At 42.8% G+C, this 25719-nt stretch overlaps 1 protein-coding gene across 3 annotated transcripts in view; it reads right to left on the bottom strand.

The window, feature by feature from the left end:
- The window catches only part of zdhhc17 (zDHHC palmitoyltransferase 17), a 150605-nt gene that overhangs the window by 44054 nt on the left and 80832 nt on the right, over positions 1–25719 (bottom strand). For all 3 annotated transcript variants that reach the window (XM_043708813.2, XM_087996951.1, XM_087996952.1), the window contains exons 4-5: positions 12113–12190; positions 5725–5869 (exon numbers count right to left, since the gene is read on the bottom strand). In XM_043708813.2, the coding sequence (XP_043564748.2) occupies positions 5725–5869; positions 12113–12190 (223 nt within the window). The remainder of the gene's footprint in view (positions 1–5724; positions 5870–12112; positions 12191–25719) is intronic.

Below are 25719 nucleotides of genomic sequence, written 5' to 3'. Positions count from 1 at the left end.
GCCTAACATCTTGGTATCACAGATAGTTACAGCACAGGATGCCATTCAGTCCATCGTATCGGTGCTGGCTCTCTGACAGAGAAATTTATGTCCTACCACTTCCCTTATTCCTTGCTAGAACCATATACAATCTCCCAATTCAGATAATAATCTAATTCCCTTTTGAAAGTTTCAATGAACCTTGCTTCAATCAAGCTGAGACAGCAAATTGCAGATCCTATCCATTTGATCCACAAAAATGTTCCTGCAAGGAGGTCAACACAGGATGTAAGGCTAATAGACCTACAAGAAGCCAAGAAAATGAATGAGAGGAGTCAGTTAGATCATTGAACTCGTGAAGAGGAAGAAAAAGTAAAGTAAGACCAAGAAAAACACGAGGTCAAGCATGCTTTAATTTTCATTAATACACCAAACTCAGTTTGAGTGAATTCTTTTGTTTTTTGTGAAGAGATGTGCTTTTTAAAATGCTATTGTAGATTGCTAAAATGGACAGTCTCCTTAAGCTTTTTGTCAAGTCCTTGAGGCAGCACTATTGAGCCAATCTACTTATTTTAACTGAAAAGGTGACACCCTCTTTCAAGTTGGTGTTAGACTGTCCTGGTAAATACAACATTGATGGCAGAATCTTCTATCTCTGCATGGCTGGGAAGACATTTGGAAGAGTGTTGCCAAACTGTCAGTTCCAGGAAGAATGCAGAACGACAATGTGTTGATTAGCATAAATGCTGAGGAATTAGGATCTGTAAAAAATTGTGGGAAAATTTGGTTATCCACGATACTCTTCAGGATGGTGGGGCAATTCTACAATGTATTTGTATGGCCTAGATGGGAGAGTCTCCTGTTGACCTAGCAGTTACAAATGGAATAAAGCATGTCTGAAAACTTCTGCTCCTGAGCATGACATTTTCTGCTCTGTATTCTGAAGTATTCAGTCTTAAGTTTAGTAAATTTAAAATTAAATAAATTAAAGTTCAGCAGGCTTTTTCATTGCTCAGACCATTAAGTATAAGAGTTGGCATGTTATGTTGAGGTTGTACAGGATGTTGGTGAGGCCCCTTCTGAACTACTGCAATCAGTTCTGGTCTCCCTGTTGTAGGAAGGATATTATTGAGTTTCAAAGGGTTCAGAAGAGATTTACCAGGATGTTGCCAGGATTGGAAGGTTTGAGTTATAAGGAGAGGATGGATAAGCTGGGACTCTATTCACCCGAACATAGGAGGTTGAGATGTGAGCTCAGAAGTTTATAAAATAATGAAAGATATAAAGTGAATGACAGCTGCCTTTACCTCAGGTGGGAGATTTCAAGATGAGGGTCTTTTAAGATGAAAGGAGAAAGATTTTAAAAAGACATGAAGGGCAATTTATTTTAAGAAACGAGTGATTCGTGTGTGGAATGAACTTTCAAAGGAAGTGTTCAAAGTGGGTACAGTTACAAGGTTTTAGATGCTTACAATGTTTAGTTAAGTACATAAACAAGAAATGTTTGGAAGAATATGGGCCAACCACAGGTAGATGGAACTAGTTTAATTTGGATTTATGGTTGGCATGGACTGTTTGGACCAAAGTGTCTGTTTCCGTGCTGTATGACTCTGTGACTCTGTACAGCAATAGTTTCTGTTGCCAGTTACAGATAAAATATAGCCTTCTTATTCTCAGTCCTTTCAAAGGGTGCACTTTCATATCCCATTTAAGTAAGTCCAGGATGCATTGCCATGCCTCTCCCAACCTATCCAGCCACCTTCCATGATTGATGCACATTTCAACCTATTTCCCTTTGTTCCTGCACCCTTTTTAGAATTGTATCCTCGATTCTGTTTGTCACTGTTTTTCTTCCGAGCTCTTCACATTTCTAATTCTCCATTGTTCAACTTTGATCTAAATTTAGATCCTAATCCAGTGGTCTGTGGCCTCCAGTTCCTTCCAAGCCATATTAAAATTAATTTGCGAATAACAAAGCCATTCTGCATATCTCTATTAATGTCTTCCTATATATTATTACAGTCCACTATGTTAAATACACATCCCTTTTGCTATCTTCTTCAAATTTCAATCTTGTTAGTCAAAATCATTTATTTAAATAGTGAACAAGTGGCCCAGCAGCACTGCTTGTGGAGTACAATGAAACATTTTGGCATGGTACATACTATGTATTACTAAGAATAGGGTCAGAAAATGACCAAAACTTGTGGAATCATTATCAGAAAGATATGAGTAACAACTCCTAAGCAGTGGATATAAATGCTGCTTCCCAGTAATCTCATGTATGACTGTCACTACAATTTCAGGGCTACTTTCGATTGTTCATATTTAGCTTTTTAAATGACCTGTTTATGCGAAGAAAATGGTCAGAAAAGCTTTTTTTCTACAATTGCACAAATTTGCTCTCTGCAAGACTGATGTTGCAAATCTATCCAGAAAGGATTCCAAAATGTCACCAATTCAAATCAGACTTTCTAAAACCTTGCTGGAATAATCTGATTCAACTGTTGAATGAATTACACAGTTGTTCAAGGAAGCAACGAGTTTATCACCTACTCCAGATGTGGGTCATAACATCTCTGAACAGGTTGATTAGGAAAATATCTCGAAGTCAGAACATCAACATGGAATCAGCCCGAGTGCCATTATCAACTGCATAATCCTTAGCGGTTCACACAATATTACTGCCACATTATCTCAGTCATTCCCCATAGCCAATAAGTGCAACAATTACAGCTTATGTGTAGCAGTTGAGAATATGGTAAGGGCTACAGTGTGGCAAGATACACTGTACCATATCCACATATTTTATTGAGCTGATTTGACAAAGTCCCAGAGACATGTTCTCATGAGGAGAAGGGGGCTGGGAAAACAAAAGTACTTTCAGATAATGCAACATACACTATTGTGAGCCTGTGAATGGTTTGCTAAATGTGACAACCTAAGTCAGCTGGCAACTTAAACCCTGCTTAGTCTTCTGACAAATACCACATGTTTCATCCTTTTCCAACAGAGTTTGATTTCTGCTATTCACAAGGGAACTTCTTCCATCTACTTTCTGCCTGGAACTGAAGCAATCAAATCTACTTTAGACGGAGCTCTGCCACACAACGGGATTTATACTGCTTGGCACTCATCTGCCAAAGTTTTCTTCACTGTTCCTTATTTCATCTTTAAATGGTGGCTGAGCAGGAATGTTTATATTTGACCATCTCACAGAACAAAATTACCCATTAATTTCTCACCCCTCATTAAATGGAACTGAGGCAGTGTAGCAATTCTGAATGCCCTGCTATAGGAAGGATGTTGTTAAACTGGTATGAGTGAAAATAAATTTACGAGTATGTTACAGAGACTGGAAAGTTGGTGTTATAAGAAGAGGCCTGATAATCTGGGACTTTTTTTTTTACCCTGGAGTCTCAGAGGCTAAAGGTGACATTATAGATGTTTATAAAATCATGAGGGGAATAAATAAGGTGAATAGCCAAGGTCTTTTCCCCAGGAAGGGGAGTCCAAACCTAGATAGCAGAAGTTTAAGTTAAGAGGGGAAAGATTTTAAAAAGTCTTGAGGGGCAACTTTTTCACACAAAAGGTGACGCATGGATTGAGCTGCCAGAGAAAGTGGTCAATGGGGGTGCAATTACAATATTTAAAGGGCATTTGGACAGGTACAAGCATATGGACGTACATGAAATAGAGTAGGACAGATGGGCTTCAGAGTGGTATGACAGGTTGGTGCAACATTGAGGGCCGAAGGGCCTGTACTGCACTGCAATGTTCTATGTTATATGAATAGGAATGGTTTAGAGGGATATGTGCCAAAAGTATGCAAATGAGACGAATTCAGTTCAGGAGACCTGGTCGGCATGGATGAATTGGGCCGAAGAGTTTCTTTCCATGCTGCATGCCTTTATGGCACTAAAATCAAGTTTTTGAACAAGACAGAAAAATACAAGAGTAGAATTCTGAATGAACTTTGAGAACTGAGTATTTTGGTGGTTCTGAAAAGATGCTATGGCAGTACTTGCACAAGAGTTAGTGACATTTTCTCATTCTTCTGTCCCACTAATAAATCAGATGAATGGATTCTTATCTCGTTGCTGTTTGAGAGAGATTACTGGGGACGAAATGCTTGCCATGCTTATTTATGAATCAGGATTTGGATGTGAACATAGGAGGTACAGTTACTAAGTTTGCAGATGGCACCAAAATTGGAGGTGTAGTGGACAATGAAGGTGATTACCTCAGAGTATAATGGGATCTTGATCAGAATGGCCAATGGGCTGAGTAGTAGCAGATGCAGTTTAATCTAGATAGATGTGAGGTGCTGCATTTTGGAAAGGCAAATCAGAGCAGGACTTATACACTTCATGGTAAGGTTCTAGGGAGTGTTGCTGAACAGAGACACCTTGGAGTGGAGGTGCAGAGCTCCTGGAAAGTGGAGTCGCAGGTCTATAGTAGAGTGAAGAAGGCGTTTGTTATGCTTTCCTTTATTGATCAGTGCACTGAGTATAGAAGCTGGGAGCTGAAGATTTGTTGCTGGAAAAGCGCAGCAGGTCAGGCAGCATCCAAGGAGCAGCAGAATCGACGTTTCGGGCATGAGCCCTTCTTCAGGAAAGGCCTGACCTGCTGCGCTTTTCTAGCAACACATTTTCAGCTCTGATCTCCAGCATCTGCAGTCCTCACTTTCTCAGAGAAGCTGGGAGGTCATGTTGCGACTGTACAGGACATTGGTTAGGCCACTTTTGGAATATTGCGTGCAATTCTGGTCTCCCTCCCATCGAAACAATGTTGTGAAAAGATTTACAAGGATGTTGTCAGGGTTGGAGGATTTGAGTTAAAGGGAGAGGCTGAATAGGCTGGAGCTGTTTTCCCTGGAGTGTGGGAGACTGAGGATGACCTTGTGGAGGTTTATAAAATCATGAGGAACATGGATTAGGTAAATAGACAAAGGTGCTTTCTCTGGGGTGGGGAAGTCCAGAACTAGATTTAGGGTGAAAAGGGAAAAACTTAAAAGTGACCTCCGGGGCAACGTTTTCACACAGAGGGTGGTGTGTAAATGGAATGAGCTGCCAGAGGAAGTGGTGGAGGCTAGTACAATTATAACATTTAAAAGGCATCTGGATGGGTAGATGAATAGGAAGGGGTTACAGATTTATGGGCCAGGTGCTGGCAAATGGGACTAGGTTAGGACATCTAGTCAGTATGGACAAGTTGGACCAAAGGGTCTGTTTCTGTGCTGTACATCTCAATGACTGTATAACAGTGTCAATCCTTCAAAGGTAATTAATGGCTGAGAGGCATGTTGGCACACATTGACAACATGTCAAAATGAAAGATCTTGGTTTTTTTCCCCTTCACTGATTCGCTCACGTGATCGCTAAATTCCCTCGCACACCCACAATTATTGGGTTTTTGGATGTCGGGGAAGAGGGTTGTACGCACTGAGTTCTAGAACTCCACTTAGTCACTTTGAAGGAGTAGCCATATACTTAAACTCACGATAACATGAGACACTTAGAGGAGACTTTGGGAGAAACACTGCTCTCTCTCTGACTTGCAGAAACCACAAGTTTAGGACATGCTGTTAAAAGAAACTTGGGAAATTGAAAGGCATTTTTTTAAAAAATGGCACACTATACACTATTGGGTGGATGGGGTGATAATCAAGTGAGCTGCGTCATTCCCTACAATGATCATTGTTAAGCTGTTCAGGTGTATAAACAAAAGCAGATTGAAACTTACCTGCCCCTTTGCAATCAGGTATGCAACAATAGAGGTATGACCAAACTGAGCGGCAAGGTGGATACAGCTACAGCCTTCTCCATCAATCAGTGACGGTTCCGCACCATACTTCATCAGATGCACAACCATGGACAAGTGACCCTGCCTGGAAAAAAGGACCCAAAAAGCATTTTACATAAATTAAGACGAAAAATGTTGCATTATAATTCAGAGGCATTGTTGAAGGTTTGTCAAAACTTAGGGAAAATTTACTTCCATATTTCTTCATTTATTCACAGGCTGTGAGGGCATTGCTGGCAACATTTATTATCCATCCCTAATGGCTCTGGTGGTGGTGGTGAACTATGCTTCCTGAACCACAGCAGTTATTGGGATCTAAGTATACCACAGAGCTATTAGGAAGAGAATTCCAGGATTTTGAACCAGTGACAGGAAAGGAAAGCGATACAGTTCCAAGTCAGGATGGTTTGTGGTTTGGAGGGAACTTGTAAGTGCTGGAGCTTCCATTGCTGTTCTTGTCCTTCAAGATTGTAGCGCTTGCAGGTTGGAAGGCACTGCTGAAGGTGCCTTTGTGAATTAATACAATACACCTTATGAATGGTACACACTGCCTATGTGCATCAGAAATGAAGGGAGTGAACGTTGAAGGTGGTTGATGCGGTGCCAATCGGCAGGTTGCTTTGTCCTGAATGGTGTCAAGCTTCATAAATACTGTTGGAGCTCTATCCACCCAGGCAAGTGGGAAATATTCCATCACACTCCTGAGTTGTGTCTTAAAGATGGTGGACACTGGGGAGACAGGAAGGGAATTACTCGTCGTAGGATTCTCAGCATGACCTGCTCCGAAAATCTTTGAATTCAGAGTGTGGGAGCTGGCTATTCTGCCCATCGAGTCCCTCCGAAGAATGACCCATCCACCTACTCTATCCCTGCATTTCCCATGGCTAATTCACCTAGCTTGCTCATCCTTGGACACTATGAGCAAGCTAGCATGGCCAATCCAGCTAACCTGCACATTATCAGACTGTGGGAGGAAACCAGAACACCCAGCAGAAACCCACACAGACACAGGGAGAATATACAAACTCGACACACACAGTTGCCCAAGTCTGCAATCAAAACCGGAACCCTTGCGCAGAGAGGCAGCAGTGCTAAGCACTGAGCCAACGAGCCACCTTTCTGTAAAATTATTTATTCATGGGATAAGGGCATTGTGGGCAAGGCCAGCGCATGAGTCAATCATATGGCTGCAGGTTCAGAGGACAGATTTCTGACCCTCAAGAACCTTAGTAAATCAGATGAGTTTTGACAATAATTGTCCACAGTTATATAGTTATGATTATTAATTACATTCACTGTTAATGAATTCAAATGTCACCAGATCATTAATTTGATGTACTGGATTTCACAGACAATGTCATTACATTTGCCACTGCGTCACATTTTGTCACTTTTGGTCAAGTGCTCAGCAGAGATTTAGATCAATTATTAACTTAATGGAAACATGTATATCGACACAATTAAAAAAATGAACTCGGAGGATTCCAGGCTTATGTTATTAACAATGGCTCAAACAGTTAACAATATTTTCACAGAAGATTTCAAGGGGGCGGGAGGGGACCTGACAAAAGTTTATGAACAAAAGATTCCAATTGATCAGACTCATTCTGAAGGGCAGCAGTTCAAATTTCACAAATCATGAAGTTAGAGATTAGAAATATATCTTTCTACCTGCATCACTCTCCTCTGATGGAAATTGGAAGATTTGAGGCACTTTGGCAAAAGACACCTATAACAATGCTCAATATTTTTGCAGACTTGTTCGGGGAAGATGACTCATTACATCTCACTGCAGTGAGGAGGTTGGGGGCTCAGAAAGTCATGATGGAGGGAAAGGAAGACCATAAGGTGTTGGAACAGAAGTATGCCATGTGACCCTTTGAGAGTGCTCCAGATTCAATTACATCATGGCTGATTTGATAAATTTAAGCTCCACTTTTCTGCTTTTTCTCCATAACCATCATACCCTTACTGATTAAAACTCTGTCTCAGCCCTTAAAATACTTCTTGATTGAGCCTTAACAGCCCTATATGGTAAATAAAAATCCACAGTTCACTACTGTTATGAAGATGTGAGTGTACTGTACCTTGAAGAGAGTTAAAAACTAGCAAAAACTACCTGACAGCATCAAGTGTTCCGAAAAAAATATATAACATTTGGTTGAATAACTCTATTAGCCCAGAGACAAAAAAAAGTTGAGTTCAGACATTCAGTTTAAATTGTACCCCAAAATACCCAACTCCAATCAAGTTTGAAATGAATATATTGACAATCTTAAAAGCCAATGACACAATCCGATGCTTTGAGGGTACAAGACCAGGAAAATTGAACAGTTGGGAGGAGAACTGCCAAGCCAACAGCATTTAAAAAGACTGTCCGAAAAATTGCTCTTTTGCAAGTACCTTTATTGATCAGTAACCTGTGAAGCAGAATCCCCAAGAAGAAAACGACAGGAATACAGAGAAAACTGAAAGCTGCCTGGTTTTGAGTTAAGAAGTTTTGTTTTGCAAATCTTAATCAGTGGAATGGCGGGGGGGGGGGGGCAGTGGTTATCAGACTAGTTTTGTAGAAGGGGAAGGTAAACGATAGGTGAGAGGAAGGAGCTGTAAATAGTTGTTAGTTAATCATTCTCTGTCATATTTTAAGAAATAAAGTTGTTAATTTTTACTTTAAATAGTTCTTGACCTCTCGAATTTTCACAATTCATGCACGAGATAAATCTTTTCTGTGTTGTGGGTTTTAATTTAGCAGAGGGGTTTACCCAGTGTTGTAACACTACATTCTGAGAGAAGAAATCCCTCATCTCTTTCTTCAATAGGTGACCCCTGACTGAGATTACAGCCTCTGGTCCTAGACGTCCCCACAAGGGGAAACAACCTCACTGCATTAATTCTATCAGTCCATTAACATTCATAAAAGAATTATAAGGAATAGAATATAGTGTGGGAAAGTGTGAAATTGCCCATTTTGACAAAAGAATAAAAAGAAGCATATTATCTAAATTGAGAGAGTTTGCAGAGTTCTGGGATGCAGAGGGATCTGGGTGTCCCAGTGCATGAACCTTAGAAGGTTAGTCTCCAGGTACAGCACATAATTAGGAATCCAGAAGATTAAGATGCATGGGATGCAGGAGGACCTAGCCATATGGATGTAGAACTGGCTTGCAGTTAGAAGGCAGAGGGTAGTAGTGGAATTGTGTTTTTCTGGCTACAGATGAGTGACCAGTGGTGTTCTGCAGGGATCTGCACTGGGACTCTGCTGTTCGTGATATAAATAAATGACTTGGATGAAAATGTAGATGGATGGGTTACTAAGTTTGCAGACGCTACAAAGATTGGCAGAGTTGCGGATGGTATTGAAGGTTGTCAAAGGATACAGCGGGACATAGCTCAGTTGCAGATATTGGCAGAGAAATGGCAGATGGAGTTTAATCCAAGTGAGTGTGAGGTACTGTACTTTGGGAGATCAAATGTTATGGAAAATTATACATTTAATGGCAGGACCCTGGTCAGTATTGACGTACAGTAGGACCTTGGGGTTCAAGGCCATAGCTTCTTGCAAGTGGTAGATAGGGTGGTAAAGGTGACTTGAAAGGCCAAGTGGTCACCCCTTGTTCCTATGTTCAGTAAGGCTGCCTCTTATTTTACTAAACTTCAATGACAATGACATACTCAACCTCTTCTCAAGAATATACTTCCATTCTCGGGATCAACCATGCGAAACTTCTTCGGACTGCCTCCAATTCCAGTAATTCTTTCCTTTGGTAAGGGCACCAAAACTGTTACACAATACTATTTCAGTGTATTTGAGTTGTGGTTTAACTGGTTAGCTTTAGCAAGGCTTCCTGATTGTTATACTCCATTGCCTTTGTAATAAAGGCTAACAGTCTTGAACTTGGATGTCACATCTTGTGATTCATGGATGGGGATCTCCAAATTCCTGTGCTGCAGTTCTCTGCAGTCTTTCCCCATTTACAAAACATTCTGCTCTCTACTCTTCTGCCAAAGTGCATCATCTCCCATTTTCTAAAAGTTATATTTCCTCTGGCAACACTGATTCAACCTGTCTATATACCTCTTGCTATGGCCCTCGATAATTTTTCATGATTTTGGAACTGTGAACTGCTAGCTAAAGATCCCTTCTGGACTGTGGGTAACAGCTTGTGTTAAAGGAATAGTGACTAAATAACCTTTGTTTATTTGTGAGGAAGTCAATTGCAGGTTGGTTTCTGACCAAAGTTCTGCAGACACTTGTCACCAGGAAAGAGCGTTGTGTTAATAGTAGAAGTTGCTATCAACAAAGTCAGTACTTGGGAATGGGTTCCAGCAAATCTGGGGAAAAAACCTGACCTCAACCATATTGCACATTTTGAATGGTAACTGGGACCTTGTGGAGGAGATGGTCAAGTTGTCAGGGAGGGAGTCAGTTTGATTTGTGTTTTGGACTGTTTTTTCCTTGTGGTTGGAGGATCCCTAGGCGGAAGATGAGGCGCTCTTCCTCAAGTCATCATGTTGCAATGTCTGGCGATGGAGGAGTCCAAGGACCTGCATGTCCTTGGTGGAGTGGGAGGGGGAGTTGAAGTGTTGAGCCACGGGGTGATTGGGTTGGTTGGTCCGGGTGTCCCAGAGATGCTCTCTGAAACGTTCCACAAGTAGGCGGCCTGTCTCCCCAATATAGAGGAGGCCACATCAGGTGCAGCGGATGCAGTAAATGATGTGTGTGGAGGTGCAGGTGAATTTGTGGTGGATATGGAAGGATCCCTTGGGGCCTTGGAGAGAAGTAAGGGGGAGGTGCAGGCGCAAGGTTTGCATTTCTTGCGGTTGCAGGGGAAGGTGCTGGGAGTAGAGGTTGGGTTGGTGGGGATGTGGATCTGACGAGGGAGTCACGGAGGGAGTGGTCTTTTCGGAACGCTGATAGGGGAGGGGAGGGAAATATATCCCTGGTGGTGGGATCCGTTTGGAGGTGGCAGAAATGACGACGGATGATACAAAAATGTATATGGAGGTTGGTGGGGTGGTAGGTGAGGACCAGTGGGGTTCTGTCCTGGTGGTGATTGGAGAGGCAGGGCTCAAGGGCGGAGGAGCGGGAAGTGGAGGAGATGTGGTGGAGAGCATCGCCGATCACGTCTGGGGGGAAATTACGGTCTTTGAAGAATGAAGCCATCTGGGTTGTTCGGTATTGGAACTGGTCCTCCTGGGAGCAGATGCGGCGGAGACGAAGGAATTGGCAATATGGGATGGCGTTTTTACAGGGGGCAGGGTGGGAGGAGGTGTAGTCTCGGTAGCTGTGGGAATCGGTCGGTTTATAGTAAATGTCCGTGTTGATTCGGTCGCCCGAGATAGAAATGGAGAGGTCTAGGAAGGGGAGGGAGGAGTCTGAGACGGTCCAGGTAAATTTGAGGTCGGGGTGGATGTTGCTAAAGCAGATGAACTGTTCAACCTCCTCGTGGGAGCACAAGGCAGCGCCGATACAGTCATCGATGTAGCGGAGGAAAAGGTGGGGGGTGGTACCAGTGTAGCTGCGGAAGATGGACTGTTCCACATATCCTACGAAGAGGCTGGCATAGCTGGGGCCCATGTGGGTGCCCATGGCTACTCCTTTTGTTTGGAGGAAGTGGGAGGATTGGAAAGAGAAGTTGTTCAGTGTGAGGACCAGTTCAGTCAGTTGAAGGAGGATGTCAGTGGAAGGGTACTGGTTGGTACGGCGGGAAAGGAAGAAGTGGAGGGCTTTGAGTCCTTCGTGATGGGGAATGGAGGTGTGCAGGGACTGGATGTCCATGGTGAAGATAAGGCTTTGGGGAATGGGGAAGCGAAAATCATCGAGTAGGTGGAGGGCGTGAGTGGTGTACCGAACGTAGGTGGGGAGTTGTTGAACTAAGGGGGACAGGACCGTGTCAAGGTATGCAGAGATGAGTTCGGTGGGGCAGGAGCAGGTTGAGACTATGGGTCAGCCGGGGCAGTCAGGTTTGTGGATTTTGGGCAGGAGGTAGAAACGGGCGGTGCGGGGTTGTGGGACTATGAGGTTGGAGGCGGTGGATGGGAGATCCCCTGAGGTGATGAGGTTATGGATGGTCTGGGATTTGTGTCCAGCACATTATTTATCATTCCACAAAAAAAAACTTTAAATGTCTCCACAATATGTTATATATTAAATTTTCGAGCAACTCAAAAAAAATTGACAAAAGCAAAACTGATGCTCTTTGGTAATTTGTTGTAAAGGTCTGTGCGCCCCAGGACATACTCCAAGTGCGCTCCATTCCCACACAGAGGAAGTAATCAGCAATGTAATTTAGTGGCATAAGGAATTTGAAACCAGGTGAATGCTTACCTTGTTGCCCAGTGAAGAGGGGTGGAATTAAGGTCGCCACCAAGCTGATCCACAATTGCACCCTTTGAGATGTAGTATCTGAAATATGAACAACACCATTAACAGATCAAGATAGTACCCAAAAAAAATATTCACACATATCGATTTTCACATTTCTAATGAAATTACATATTTCAAGTTGATATGTGCCAACATATCAATTATGAGGAGTGCCTGCTCCACCCATTCAATAAGATTATGGCTGATCTGGTTATGGCCTTGACTTCACATTCCTGGCAACCTCTGACCACTTTTCAGACCATTCTTTAACAAAAAGATATCTGTCAATGCATTAAAAAATATTCAATGATCCCACCTCCACTATTCCACGGAGGATAGAATTCCAAAGATTTATGACAGAGCGAAAAACGTGTCCCTTAGTTCTTGTCTCTTCGGGCAACTGAAGCTATGGATCAGAGGATGTAGTAGCTAGTGAACAGCCAGATACAGCATGCAGAGAGTCTGTGAGGAGGGACAGGTAGTTGATAGGGCAAAATTGCAGTCAGTGTGATGGGTTGAAGTGTGTCTATGTTAACACAACAAATATCAGGAACAAAGCATGGATTAGTACTTGGAACTATGATATTGTAGCCATTACGGAGACTTGAATGTCACAGGATCTCCGGGAGACCCGCACCGATCAACTCCACCACCCCGTGGCCAAACATTTCAACTCCCCCTCCCACTCTGCCGAGGACATGCAGGTCCTGGGCCTCTTCCACCGCCACTCCCTCACCACCTGACACCTGGAGGAAGAACACCTCATCTTACGCCTTGGAACCCTTCAACTCCACGGCATCAATGTGGACTTCACCAGTTTCCTCATTTCCTCTCCACCCACTTTACATCAGTTCCAACCTTACAGCTCAGCACCATCCTCCTGACCTGTCCCATCTGTCAATCTTCCTTCCCAACTATCCACTCCACCCTCCTCTCCGACCTATCACGTTTACCCAGACCTCCATCCACCTATTGCACTCTCAGCTACCTTCTCCCCACCCCTACCTCCACCCACTTATCTTTCCACCCCAGAGGCTCCCAGCCTGTCCTGATGAAGGGCTTTTGCCTGAAATATCAATTTTCCTGCTCAGTTTGACCTGAGGGTAGGATAAAAGGTCAGCACAACATCAAGGGCCAAAGGGCCTGTACTGTGCTGTACTGTTCTATGTTCAAATATGAAAATGTGACCAAATCCAAAATGTTAAAACGAGCCTGAATCTGACTGTAACAAGTAAACAGGAAAGATTCAGTTACTCAAATTACGGGGCAAAACATACATAAGAATTGCAGTGAAGCCTTTTTGATCGAACACCAGAACAATGGCAAGTTTTGATGGAATGGTATTTCTACAGCAATGAAATCTGACTAATGAAACTGCACACAAAGAGTTATAAGTAGAACCCACAGAATCCCTACAGTGTGAAAACAGTCCATACGCTCCAACAAGTCCACATTGACTCTCTAACCAGCATCCCACACAGACCATTCCCCAATCTTCCCCCCACCCCCACAACTACTCTGCACCTCCCATAGCCAATTCACCCAAGCTATACGTCCTTAGACAATATGGACAATCCAGCATGGCCAATACACCTAACCTGCACGTATTTGGATTGTGGGAGGAAACTGAAACACACAGAGGAAACCCACACAAACGCAGGGAGAACACGTATACTCCACACAGACAGACAGTCACTTGAGGCTGGAATCGAACCCAGGTCCCTGATGCTGTGATGCAGCTGTGCTAACTCCTGAGCCACAATGCTGCTAGGAAACAAAACGTAAAGTTTATCTAGTAAAGCCAAAAGTACTGAAATGCTCCAGGTTCTATTTGAGCATCTTAACCTGAGCATAACAATTGCTGAATTCCCATTATTGACATCCCGAGGCTCACCATTGACCAGAAACTGAACTGAACCATCCACAACAGCAGGTCAGAGACTGAGATTTCAACGGTAAGGAAGTCACCTCCTGACTCAACATCTGTCCACCATCTATAAGGCATAAGTTAGGAATGTGACAAAGTACCCTCCAACTATGGGTGAGTGCAGCTCAAAGCCACACATCTTTCAGATTTGAAACAAGGTCAATGTTCCTGCATTGTCGCTGGGTCAAAATTTGTGGAACTCCCTTCATAACCCAGTGTGGACATACAGATACCCCCCTCCTTCATTGACCTGAGTGGGTGAAGAAGGCAGCGCACCACAACTTTCTTCAGGGAAATTCAGGATGGAAAATAAATACTGGCCTTGTCAGCAATACCTACATCCCGTGAACAAACTTGGTTAAAAAAAAGGAGAAAGTGAGGACTGCAGATGGTGGAGATCAAGGTCAAAAAGTGTGGCACTAGAAAAGCACAACAGGTCAGGCAGCATGCGAGGAACAAGACAATCGACGTTTTGAGAATAAGCTCTTCATCAACAATGTGGGAGTGGAGGGGAAGCTGAGAGATAAACAGGAGGATGGGGATGGAGGTGAGGTAGCTGGGAAGGCAATAGGTGGATGCAGGTGTGGGGTCATGGTGATAGATTGGAGGGGAGGGTGGAGCAGATATGTGGGAAGGAAGACGGACAGTTAGGACAGTTGAAGAAGGTGGGGCGGGTCTGGGATGATACGTGGGGGGCGAAGAAGATGAGGAAACTACTGATGTTGACGTTGATGCAGTGTGGTTGTAAGGTCCCATGGCTAAAGATGAGGGGTTCTTCCTCCAGATGTCTGGTGGCTTGGATTTGGTGGTGGAGGCAGCCCAAGACTTGCATGCCCTTGGTGGAGTGGGAAGGGGAGTTGAAGTGGTCGCTACAGGGCAGAGGAGTTGTTTGGTGTGTGACCCCCAGAGATGTTCCCTGAAATGTTCAGTGATTTGGCATCCTGTCTCCCACATGTAACAGAAATCACATAGAGATCAATGGACACAATAAATGAGGTGCTTGGATTTGCAGAAAAATCTCTGCCAGATGTGGATGGATATTTTGGGACTTTAGATGGAGGTGAGGGGTAAGGTGTGGGCGCAGGCTTTACATCTATTGCGGCGGCATGGGAAGTTGGTGGAAGTGGAGGGTGAACACTAGTTACTGCCTGCCAATTTGAAAAAGTCCCATTAATTTCAACTTTGTTTCCTCTCTGCTGACCAGTTTTCTATCCATCTCAATACACTTCCCCCAATATCATGCATTTAATCTTGCACAATAATCTTTTATGCAGGACTTCGTCAAATGGTTTCTTAAAGTCCAAATATACCACATCAACTGGCTCCCCCTTGTCAACTCTACTCACTATATTTTCACACAATGCCAAAAGATTTGTCAAGCAAGATTTCCCCTTCGTAGATCCGAGCTGAGTCTTGCCATTTGCTGACTCCACGTGGCCTTTTCACAACTTACTTTCCTACTTATCTTGAGTCAGCAGCCAACCTAGAAACCGTACATTGCATCCTTTTATCCAGTTACTGATAAAGACTGTCTGACCCAAGAACTCCGGTTACTCTATCTTGCTAACCCAAAAATGGCCCATTTATGCCAACTCTCAAAAGTCAGGTAACCAATCTTCTATTCCTTCCAGTTCTGAAGAAGTCATATTAGTTTTTCTCCTCACAGATGCTGCCAGATTTTGAGTTTCATCAGCATTTTCTATGGCTGTTTCAATCCTATACCCACATTCGTATATCACCTCCTGCACCTCCTTTTAACCTTTAGGAATTTGTGATATAACACCTTGTCAAAATCCAAGTATAATATACCTACAGGTTCCCGTTTGTTCTGTGTAACCTCATCCAAGGACTCTAGTAAAGGAGTAATGCATGATTTCCTGCTGATAAAATCCTGATGACTCTGTTTGACTACATGTAGATTTTCAACATGCAATAACTTTATTAACAACAGATTACAAGTATAGTATTGGTAAAGTTACTTTGTAGTCACTTACATATTTTCAGCTATACCATGTGGTGTCCTGTACTTGAACAAAGGGACTACAAAAGAATGAGGGTGGACTTGTCTAAAGTCGACTGGAAACAAAGATTTTATGGTGGGACAGTTGACGAGCACTGGTGGACTTACAAAGACATTTTTCAAAGTGCTAAGCAAAAGTATATTCCAGTGAAAAGGAAGGACTGTTAAAAAAGGGGTAATCTGTCATGGGTGTCTCAGGAATTGAGGAAGGCTATCAAATTGAAAGAGAAGGGATACAAAGTGGCCAAAAACAGCATGAAACTACAAGACTGTGAAAACTTTAAAGGTCAACAGAAAGCCACAAAAAGAGCTATAAAGTAAAGTAAAATAGAACATGACAAAAGAAAACTAGCACAGAATATAAAGACAGATAGCAAGAGTTTCTATAAATATATAAAATGAAAAAGAGTAGTGTAAGTCCTTTAGAGGATGAGAAAGAGAATTTAGAGTTGGCATATGATGAAATGACCGAGGCATTATACAGATATTTTCACAATGGAGGTCGCGAATAACATGCCAATAATCGAAAAAGAGATGAAGGTAGGTGAGGACCCGGAAACAATCATTATTGTGGAAGAATTTGTGTTGGACAAGCTAATGGAACTAAATCTCCTGATGGAATGCATCCCAGAGTGCTAAAAGAGATGGTGAGAAATAGCAGGTACACTGGCAGTAATTTTCCAAAATTTGCTGGTCTCTGGGGCAGTCCCAGCAGATTGGTAAACAGCAAACGTGATGCTACTGTCTAAAAAGGGAGGTAGACAAAAGATGGGGAATTATAGACCAGTTAGCCTAACCTCTGTCATGGAGAAAATGCTTGAGTCCATTATCAAGGAAAAAATAACAGGGCATCTCGATAGAAATTGTCCCAGTGGGCAGACGAAGAATGGGTGCATGAAGAGCAGGTCATGCTTGACATGTCTTTTGGAAATCTATTAGAATTCTATAAAGACATTATGAGCAAAGTGGACAATGGGGACCCAGTGGATATGATGTATCGAGATTTCCAAAAGGACTTCAACAAAGTGCCACACAAGAGGCTGCTGCATACAATAAGGATGCATGGCATTAAGGTCGAGAGTGTGGTGCTGGAAAAGCACAGCAGGTCAGGCAGGATCTGAGAAGCAGGACAATCGATATTTCAGGCAGAAGCTCTTCATCGGGAATGAAGGGCTTATGCCCGAAATGTTGATTCTCCTGCTCCTCGGATCCTGCCTAACCTGCTGTGCTTTTCCAGCACCACACTCTCTGATCTCTAGCATCTGCAGTCCTCACTTTGTCCTGCATGGTGTTAATGGTACTGTATTAGCATGTATTAGCATGGATAGAGGATTGGTTGACTGACAGGGAACAAAAAGTGGGGATAAATAAGTGATATTCTAGTTGGCAATCAGTGACCCAGTGGTGTATCTCAGGGATCGGTGTTGGGACTGCAATTATTTACAATTTATACAGACAATTTGGAGTGAGGATTACACGTATGGTGTCAAAGTTTGCAGATGACACTAAGGTGAGTGGTAGAGCAAAGTGTGCAGAGGACTGTGAAACTTTGCAGAGGAACATAGATACATTGATTGAGTGGGCAAAGGTCTGGCAGATGAAATACAATGTTAATAAATGTGAAGTCATACAATTTGGTTGGAGTAACAGCAAAATAGATTATTACTTGAATGGTAAAAAGTTGTAGCATGCTGATTTGCAGAGGCATCTGGGTGTCCTTGTGTATGAATCACAGAAGGTTGGTCTGTAGGTACAACAAGTAATTAGGAAGGCAAATGGAATTTTGTCCTTCATTGCTCAAGGGGTTGAGCTGAAAGGCAGGGAGGTTATGTTGCAGCTGTACAAGATGTTGGTGAGGCCATACCTGGAGTGCTGTGTGCAGTTTTTGTCTCCTTACTTCAGAAAGGATGCACTGACATTGGAGGAGGTGCAGAGGAGTTTCACCAGGTTGATTCCGGAGTTGAGGGGGTTGGTTTATGAACAGAGACTGAGTAGACTGGGATTAATTTCATTGGAATTCATACGAATGAGCGGGGAATCTTATAGAAACAGAAAAATTATGAAGGGAGTAGATAGGATAGTAGTAGAGAGGATGTTTCCACTGGCAGGTGAAGCTTGGACAAGACTGCATAGCCTCAAGATTAGAGGGAGCAGATTTTGGACTGAACTGAGAAGGAACTTCTTCATCCAGAGGGTGACTCTGTGGAATTTCTTGCCCAGTGAAGTCGTTGAAGCTACTTCAGTAAAAGGTTTTAGAGCCAAGGTAGACTTTTTTCGAACAATAAAGGAATTAGAGATACAATGAGAGCGTGCGTAAGTGAATTTAAATGCACAAAAAGATCAGCTGTGATCTTATTGAATAGTGGAGCAGTATTGAAGGGCCGGATGGCCTACTCCTGCTCCGAGCTCTTATGCTCTCAATATCACAACTTCAGGACGGAATTTATGGGAATTTCTAACCAGACATTATTTCAAGGAAGTAACTACAGAGATCCTTTAATAGGATTTCTGCAAGAAAAACAAATTGACAATTTAATTTTTCATTCAGGAACATCAGAAGCTTCAAGCATTATTAAACTAAATTGTCTAAGCAGCATTCAGTACAAACTTGAGCAGAATCAGATGAATATGCCATGCACTACTGAAAGAAAGCTGAGATGCATTTTGACCAACCTTTCTCAGCCACCCAACACTGCAGTCAAAAAAACAAATAGCTTGTTCCCTTGTTTGACTTTGTCCTTTGCAAAATGGGTATCACATTCAGCTACACAGCAAAACAGTATTAAGAGCAATCACTGCACAGTCCTTTTGGAAATAAACATAGATGAGCTGCAGAGCTGGGCTGAGAGGTGGCAATTAGAGTTTAATGCGGACAAGTGTGAGGTGATTCACTTTGGTCGGAGTAACCTGAATGCAAAGTACTGGGCTAATGCTAAGATTCTTGGTAGTGTAGATGAGCAGAGAGATCTCTGTGTCCATGTACACAGATCCTTGGAAGTTGCCACCCAGGTTGACAGGGTCGTTAAGAAGGCATAGTGTTTTAGCTTTTATTAATAGAGGGATCGAGTTCCAGAACCATGAGGTTATGCTACAGCTGTACAAAACATGTGGAAACTTTGGAAAGGGTGCAGAGGAGATTTACTAGGATGTTGCCTGGTATGGAGGGAAGGTCTTACGAGGAAAGGCTGAGGGACTTGAGGCTGTTTTCGTTAGAGAGAAGAAGGTGGAGAGGTGACTTAATAGAGACATATAAGATAATCAAAGGGTTAGATAGGGTGGACAGGGAGAGCCTTTTGCCAAGTTTGGTGACAGCGAGCACGAGGGGGCATAGCTTTAAATTGAGGGGTGATAGATACAGGACAGGTGTCAGAGATAGTTTCTTTACTCAGGGAGTAGTAAGGGTATAGAATGCTTTGCCTGCAACGGTAGTAGATTCGCCAACTTAAAGTACATTTGAGTCGTCATTGGACAAGCATATGGATGTACAAAGAATAGTGTAGGTTAGATGGGCTTCAGATCGGTATGACAGGTCGGTGCAACATCGAGGGCCGAAGGGCCTGTACTGCGCTGTAATGTTATGTTCTAATAAAGTCCTGCCTTCACAATGAAGATATTCTTTATCGTGTTGTGTGGCACTATCACCATGCTAAAATGGGACAAACTTCAAACAGATCTTGCCACTCAAGACTGGGCATCCGTGAGGACCGTGAGCCATCAACAGCAGAATTGTATCCCACAATCTGCAACCTCATGACCCAGCATATATCTCACTCGACCATTACCACCAAATCAGGGGATCAACCATGGCTCAATGGAGGCAGCAAGAGGGTGTGTCAGGAGCAGCATCAGGCATATCTGAAAATGTGGTGTCAATTTGGTGCAGCTACCAACAGAACTTCAATACATGCCAAGCAGTGAAAACAGCAAGCGAGAGATAGTGAAGCAATCCCACAACTAACGGATCAAACTAAGCGCTGTAGTCTGACCACATCCAATGATGAATGGTGGTGGATAATTCGCAATTCTGTGGAGGCGGTGGCTTTACAAATATCCCCATCCCCAATGACGGAATAGTAACACTTCAGTGCAAAAGATAAAACTGAAGCAGGTGGAAAATTGCCCAGGTTGTCCTGTATGCAAAAAGCAGGACAAATCCAACCCAATCAATTACTGCCCCATCAGTCAACCCTCAATAATGAGTAAAGTGATGGAAGATGTCATCAACAGTGCTGTCAAGCAGCACCTGCTCAGCAATAAGCTGCTTAGTGACACCCAGTTTTGTTTCCGCCAGCTCCTGATCTCATGACAGACTTGGTTCAAACATGGACAAAAGAACTGAATTCCAAGGGTAAGGTGAGAATGACAGCCTTTGACAACAAGGCAGCATTCAACCAAGTGTGGTATCAAGGAGTCCGAGAAAAACTAGACTCAATGGGAATCTCCACTGGCTGGAGTCATATATGGCAGATAGGAAAATACTTATGGTTCCTTGAAGTTTGTCACCTCAGCTCCAGGGCATCTCTGCAGGAGTTCTACAGAGTAATGTCCTAGGCCCAACCATCTTCAGCTGCTTCATCAATGACACTCCCTCTGTTATAAGGTCAGAACTGGAGATGTTAGCCGATGAACACAAAATATTCACTACCATTCACGGCTCCTCAGATACGGAAGCAGTCCATGTTCAAATACAACAAAATCTGGACAACAGCCAGACTTAAGCTGGCAACTGGAAATTAACATTCTCACCACACAAACACCTGGCAATGTGACCAATAAGAGGCAACCTAATCACCGTCCCCTGACATTCAATGGCGTCAATACCATCAATGAATCCCATTTGTTAAAGGCGTGGGTCATTTCTGAGACAAAACAATGTGCTTTGGAAATCCAAGTTCCTCTTTTTTATCAAATTAAATTAGTCCAATAAGTGAGATACTGCATTGTCGCTAAGATTAACTGGACATGAAAATGATGTGCGTTTACTTGAGTTAATAATAACCAAGCGAATCGACCTTTCGGGCATAAGCCCTTCTTCAGGAATGAGGAAAGTTTGCCCAGCAGGCTAAGATAAAAGGTAGGGAGGAGGGACTTGGGGGAGGGGCGTCAGAAATGCGATATGTGGAAAGAGGTCAAGGTCAGGGTGATAGGTCAGACTGGGGTGGGGGCGGAGAGGTCAGGAAGAAGATTGCAGGTTAAGAAGGCGGTGCTGAGTTCGATGGATTTGACTGAGACAAGGTGGGGGGAGGGAAAATGAGGAAACTGGTGAAATCCGAGTTTCCTCATTTCCCCTCCCCCCACCTTGTCTCAGTCAAATCCATCGAACTCAGCACCGCCTTCCTAACCTGCAATCTTCTTCCTGACCTCTCCGCCCCCACCCCAGTCTGACCTATCACCCTCACCTTGACCTCTTTCCACCTATCGCATTTCCGACGCCCCTCCTCCAAGTCCCTCCTCCCTACCTTTTATCTTAGCCTGCTGGACAAACTTTCCTCATTCCTGAAGAAGGGCTTATGCCCGAAACGTCGATTCTCCTGTTCCCTGGATGCTGCCTGACCTGCTGCGCTTTTCCAGCAACACATTTTCAGCTCTGATCTCCAGCATCTGCAGACCTCACTTTCTCCTTAATAATAACCAAGGCAATCTGACAAACCAGGAATAATTCAGGCAATAGAACCCTCCTGTGTGCAATATTGTCGGTTGATCTTTGTCCTTATTCTAACGTGGAAGATTGGGACAAAAGGTTATTAGTCGAGAGTGTGGTGCTGGGAAAGCACAGCAGGTCAGACAGCATCTGAGAAGCAGGAGAATTGACATTTCAGGCATAAGCCCTTCATCAGGAAGGGTTCCTGATGAAGGGCTTATGCCCGAAACGTCGATTCTCCTGCTTCTCGGATGCTGCCTGACTAGATTAGATTAGATTACTTACAGTGTGGAAACAGGCCCTTCAGCCCAACAAGTCCACACCGCCTCGCCGAAGCGCAACCCACCCATACCCCTGCCTTTCCCCCTTACCTAACACTATGGGCAATTTAGCATGGCCAATTCACCTGACCTGCACATCTTTGGACTGTGGGAGGAAAGCGGAGCACCCGGAGGAAACCCACGCAGACACAGGGAGAATGGCCTGCTGCGCTTTTCCAGCACCACACTCTCGACTCTGATCGCCAGCATCTGCACTCCTCACTTTCTCCTACAAAAGGTTATTATCCTGTCAAGTCCGTCTTCACCAGTTTAGTAAAAGTTTAATGTAGACTTTATGCTGCTTCATCTCAACTTTCCAACAGTTTTTTTAAACTACAGTGTGAGGCAATCATTAATTATAATCAAAGACCTTTCCCACCTGGTAATACTCTCTTCTACCCTCTTTTGTCAAGCAGAAGATATAGCAGTTTGAATACTTGTACGAACAGATTCAAGAAAGCTTCTTCCTCCAGTTCTGAGGAAGAGTCACTTGACTCAAAAGTTAACTCAAATTTCTCTCTGCAGATAGTGACAGACCTGTTGAGCTTTTCCAGCAATTTGTATTTTTGTTTCTGATTTACAGCATCTGGAGTTCTTCCTGTTTTTATTTCGTATTTAACTCATTGCCACTTCTCTTCTCGGCATGTCCACCTTGGAGTAGTTCTGCTCCTCTCTTCGATGGGATTTCCATTCCAATCTTTTTTTCGTCCAACGTCATTAATTTCACTGTCACCCCTGATGTTTGACCAGTTATCTGTTAAAACGTGTTTCCACAGCCATATCACACTCCTCAGTGACTGCCCACCAGTTTTGAGGCAGGGTCACTCAATCTGAAATGTTAACTCTGACTTCTCTCCATTGATGCAGCCAAACCTGCTCAAATTTTCCAGCAATTGCTATTTTTGTTCCAGCTTCTTCTCTGCTGTTATCAGACTTTTGAAGAAGCCTCTTAAATGTTAATTCTGATCTCTCTTTCTGTACTTTCTGAGCTGTAACACTGCATTCTGCACTTTATTATGCTACCTTGATGCACTTTGTATGGTACAATCTGCCTGTCGAGCACACAAAACACCACTTTTCACACTAACTCAGTTCATTTGACAACAATAAATCAAACTCTACTTCATAACCAGTGACCAAATGGGCGCTTGCTTCTAATTTGTCAAAACTCCTCTGATTAAAGTTGCAAACCTTCGGAATGTTTCGGATTACTTTCAGGCAAATGGACAAAGGCTTTTTTCTTCTGATGAATATCAAAAAGAATTCAGCAGGTACCAGAAATAAAATGTATTCTTCCTTAACCAACTGTAGTACTCTCATCACTATTATTTATTTGCCTAATTTTCTGCCCTCTCCATGATATAAAAAAATGCTGATAAAACATAAAAGTTAGAAAAGCAAGAGGCGGGTAATTTACAGCAGAGATACCAGGGAGGTAAAAGGTGTGGGGCAAAAAATAAAACTTGCACACACAAAAAAAAATTATTTCCAGAAGGAAGCTTACAGATGCCCGGGTCAGCGACAATAGAAAGGCACTTCCTTCTCTGAAGGAATACCAAGAGTACGTAGGAACAGAGAGTTGTACTCAATCAGTCATCTTAATCTATCAACAATAAATCAGAAAAAATCCAAGTCATCCAGAGTACCGAGTTTGCTAAAGTAATTCATACTGCATCAGTGCCAAAAATATGAAGGATCATCATCACATTAACCTAGTGAGTACAACTGATCCAGAAAGTATGTCCTGGCACTCCTTGCCAACATTCAGCAAGAGTTATTTCATGTGATCTGCAATTTGGAAATACTTAAGGTAAGCAATCAAGTCCAGTCCTTCAAAGCAGATAATTTAAAAGACAAATGAAAGGCCAGTTCATCCAAATTGATTGGGTAATGTTATTCAACAGCACCTCAACTCAACAAGTGGAGCAGCTTTATTAAAGTATCATGTTCAGCAGGCAGGACAAAAGCATGCTTCAAGTACCAACTGCAGCATGGGGAGAGATAGAAGTTCTGAAGGTAAATCAAAGAACATACAGATGCTAACAAGATCAGAGTGTCAAAGGTAGCCTTTGAAAGGAAAGCACAATGGGGAGTAAGAAATTGTTTTCTCTATTTCAAAAGTAAGGTCAGTCAAACAGTTAGTAAAAGCCAGAAACAGTAGACAGGCCTGAAACAGAGAACTAGACAGGAATGTAACATGCTGAACAACGAATTCAAATAACTATTCGTAAGGGATGCCATATGCAACATGCTCCTCCCAGAGGGAACTGTAAATTCAGGCAAAAGTACTAACTCTGACACAACTGAAATAGATGACCTGCAAAGGCTGATAGGTCTCAAAAATAATCTTCAGGGAGAGACTATTATTTATCCAAGTGCGAAAGGAAACCATTAGTGAATTATCAACAATCACTGTGAGGAAGTCATTAGAGATACCAGTGGATTGGAAGGTTGCCAATGTACCTTACAGTGGCAAATCAAATGCAGGCAGCTGGAGATCATGAATTTTGTTCTCAATCCTGTCCAAAGCAATGGAAATGCAATATTAGGAGTGAACAAACATGGGCAAGTACAAAAACTCAAATGAACAGCTGTCAAGAAGGAAAACCTGCTGTTCAAATAACCCCTGTCAAGTTTGATAATTTGTAAAGTCAACCATTCTGACTTGAAATGATTTGCTATTAGAAATCAAATGTTGATTAGAAATAATCATTCTTTCATTCCTGAGGCACTACAGTCAGTAATTCCACCCAGCCACCTTTTGTTCCCCGTCCCCCCACATTCCAGTATACCACCACCTTGAATACTGCCCAGCCTTTGAAAAGCTCTTATTCTGCCCCAACCCTCACCTTGAATCTCCACAGCATTCAGAAATGTGCGTGGAAGTCTGTCAAACAATTTCTGAAAGTCTGTAGGATTTTGTACATTTATGATGTAACTTTCTCCAAGAAGTCAATTTTACCGGAGGTTGACTGATCTCGATCAGCCTATGCAATTTTTCTATTTCCACCCTCTCAGCAATTAATGAAGTGAACCTTCTCTAACTGCCTCCAACACTTTTGTAGCATTTTTAAATAAAGTTGTCATAATCCCAGAGGATCAAAAGGCTTCTCTCTCATTGGAGGGACACAACTGGTAGCGAATTTAACCTAAGGGTCATCATGCCTCAGGCGAAGGGAGGTTAAGAAGCATTAGGCTTTCATGCTGACTGAGTAAAATTCACAATAATTCAGGTATGACCTCACCAACACTCTGTACAACTGCAGCAAAACATTTGTACTTGCATGTGTTGTCAGAGGAATGGAATAAGACAGTCCTTGATCCTTCCACTAACGGGAACAATTTCTTAACATCCCTCTCGATTTTGAGCACCTTCAAAGAACAGCTGCATTCCACTCATTGAACTGAAATTTCTCAGATTGTTTTGTCCTCTATTCCTCTGCAAAACTGAAAATCTTTGACAATTTGTGCACGTAACATTTTTTTAAAAATAATTTTTTCCCTTTAGATTGAATGTTCTATGTTTTATTGCTAATGTATTGTAATTCTGCAAACAGTGAACTCAATCACCATAAGTAAAAGGAGTCAGAGGAAGTCATGGTAAAATTGCACAACTCTTTGATCAGAGTACAACTTGAATACAGTATCCAGATCTACTCA

Source organism: Chiloscyllium plagiosum, unplaced genomic scaffold (assembly GCF_037043375.1).
Source record: "Chiloscyllium plagiosum isolate Xiang-an unplaced genomic scaffold, Cpla_swu_hap1 HiC_scaffold_19, whole genome shotgun sequence".
NCBI lineage: Eukaryota > Metazoa > Chordata > Chondrichthyes > Orectolobiformes > Hemiscylliidae > Chiloscyllium > Chiloscyllium plagiosum.
This window is presented reverse-complemented; position numbering and strand designations above follow the sequence as displayed.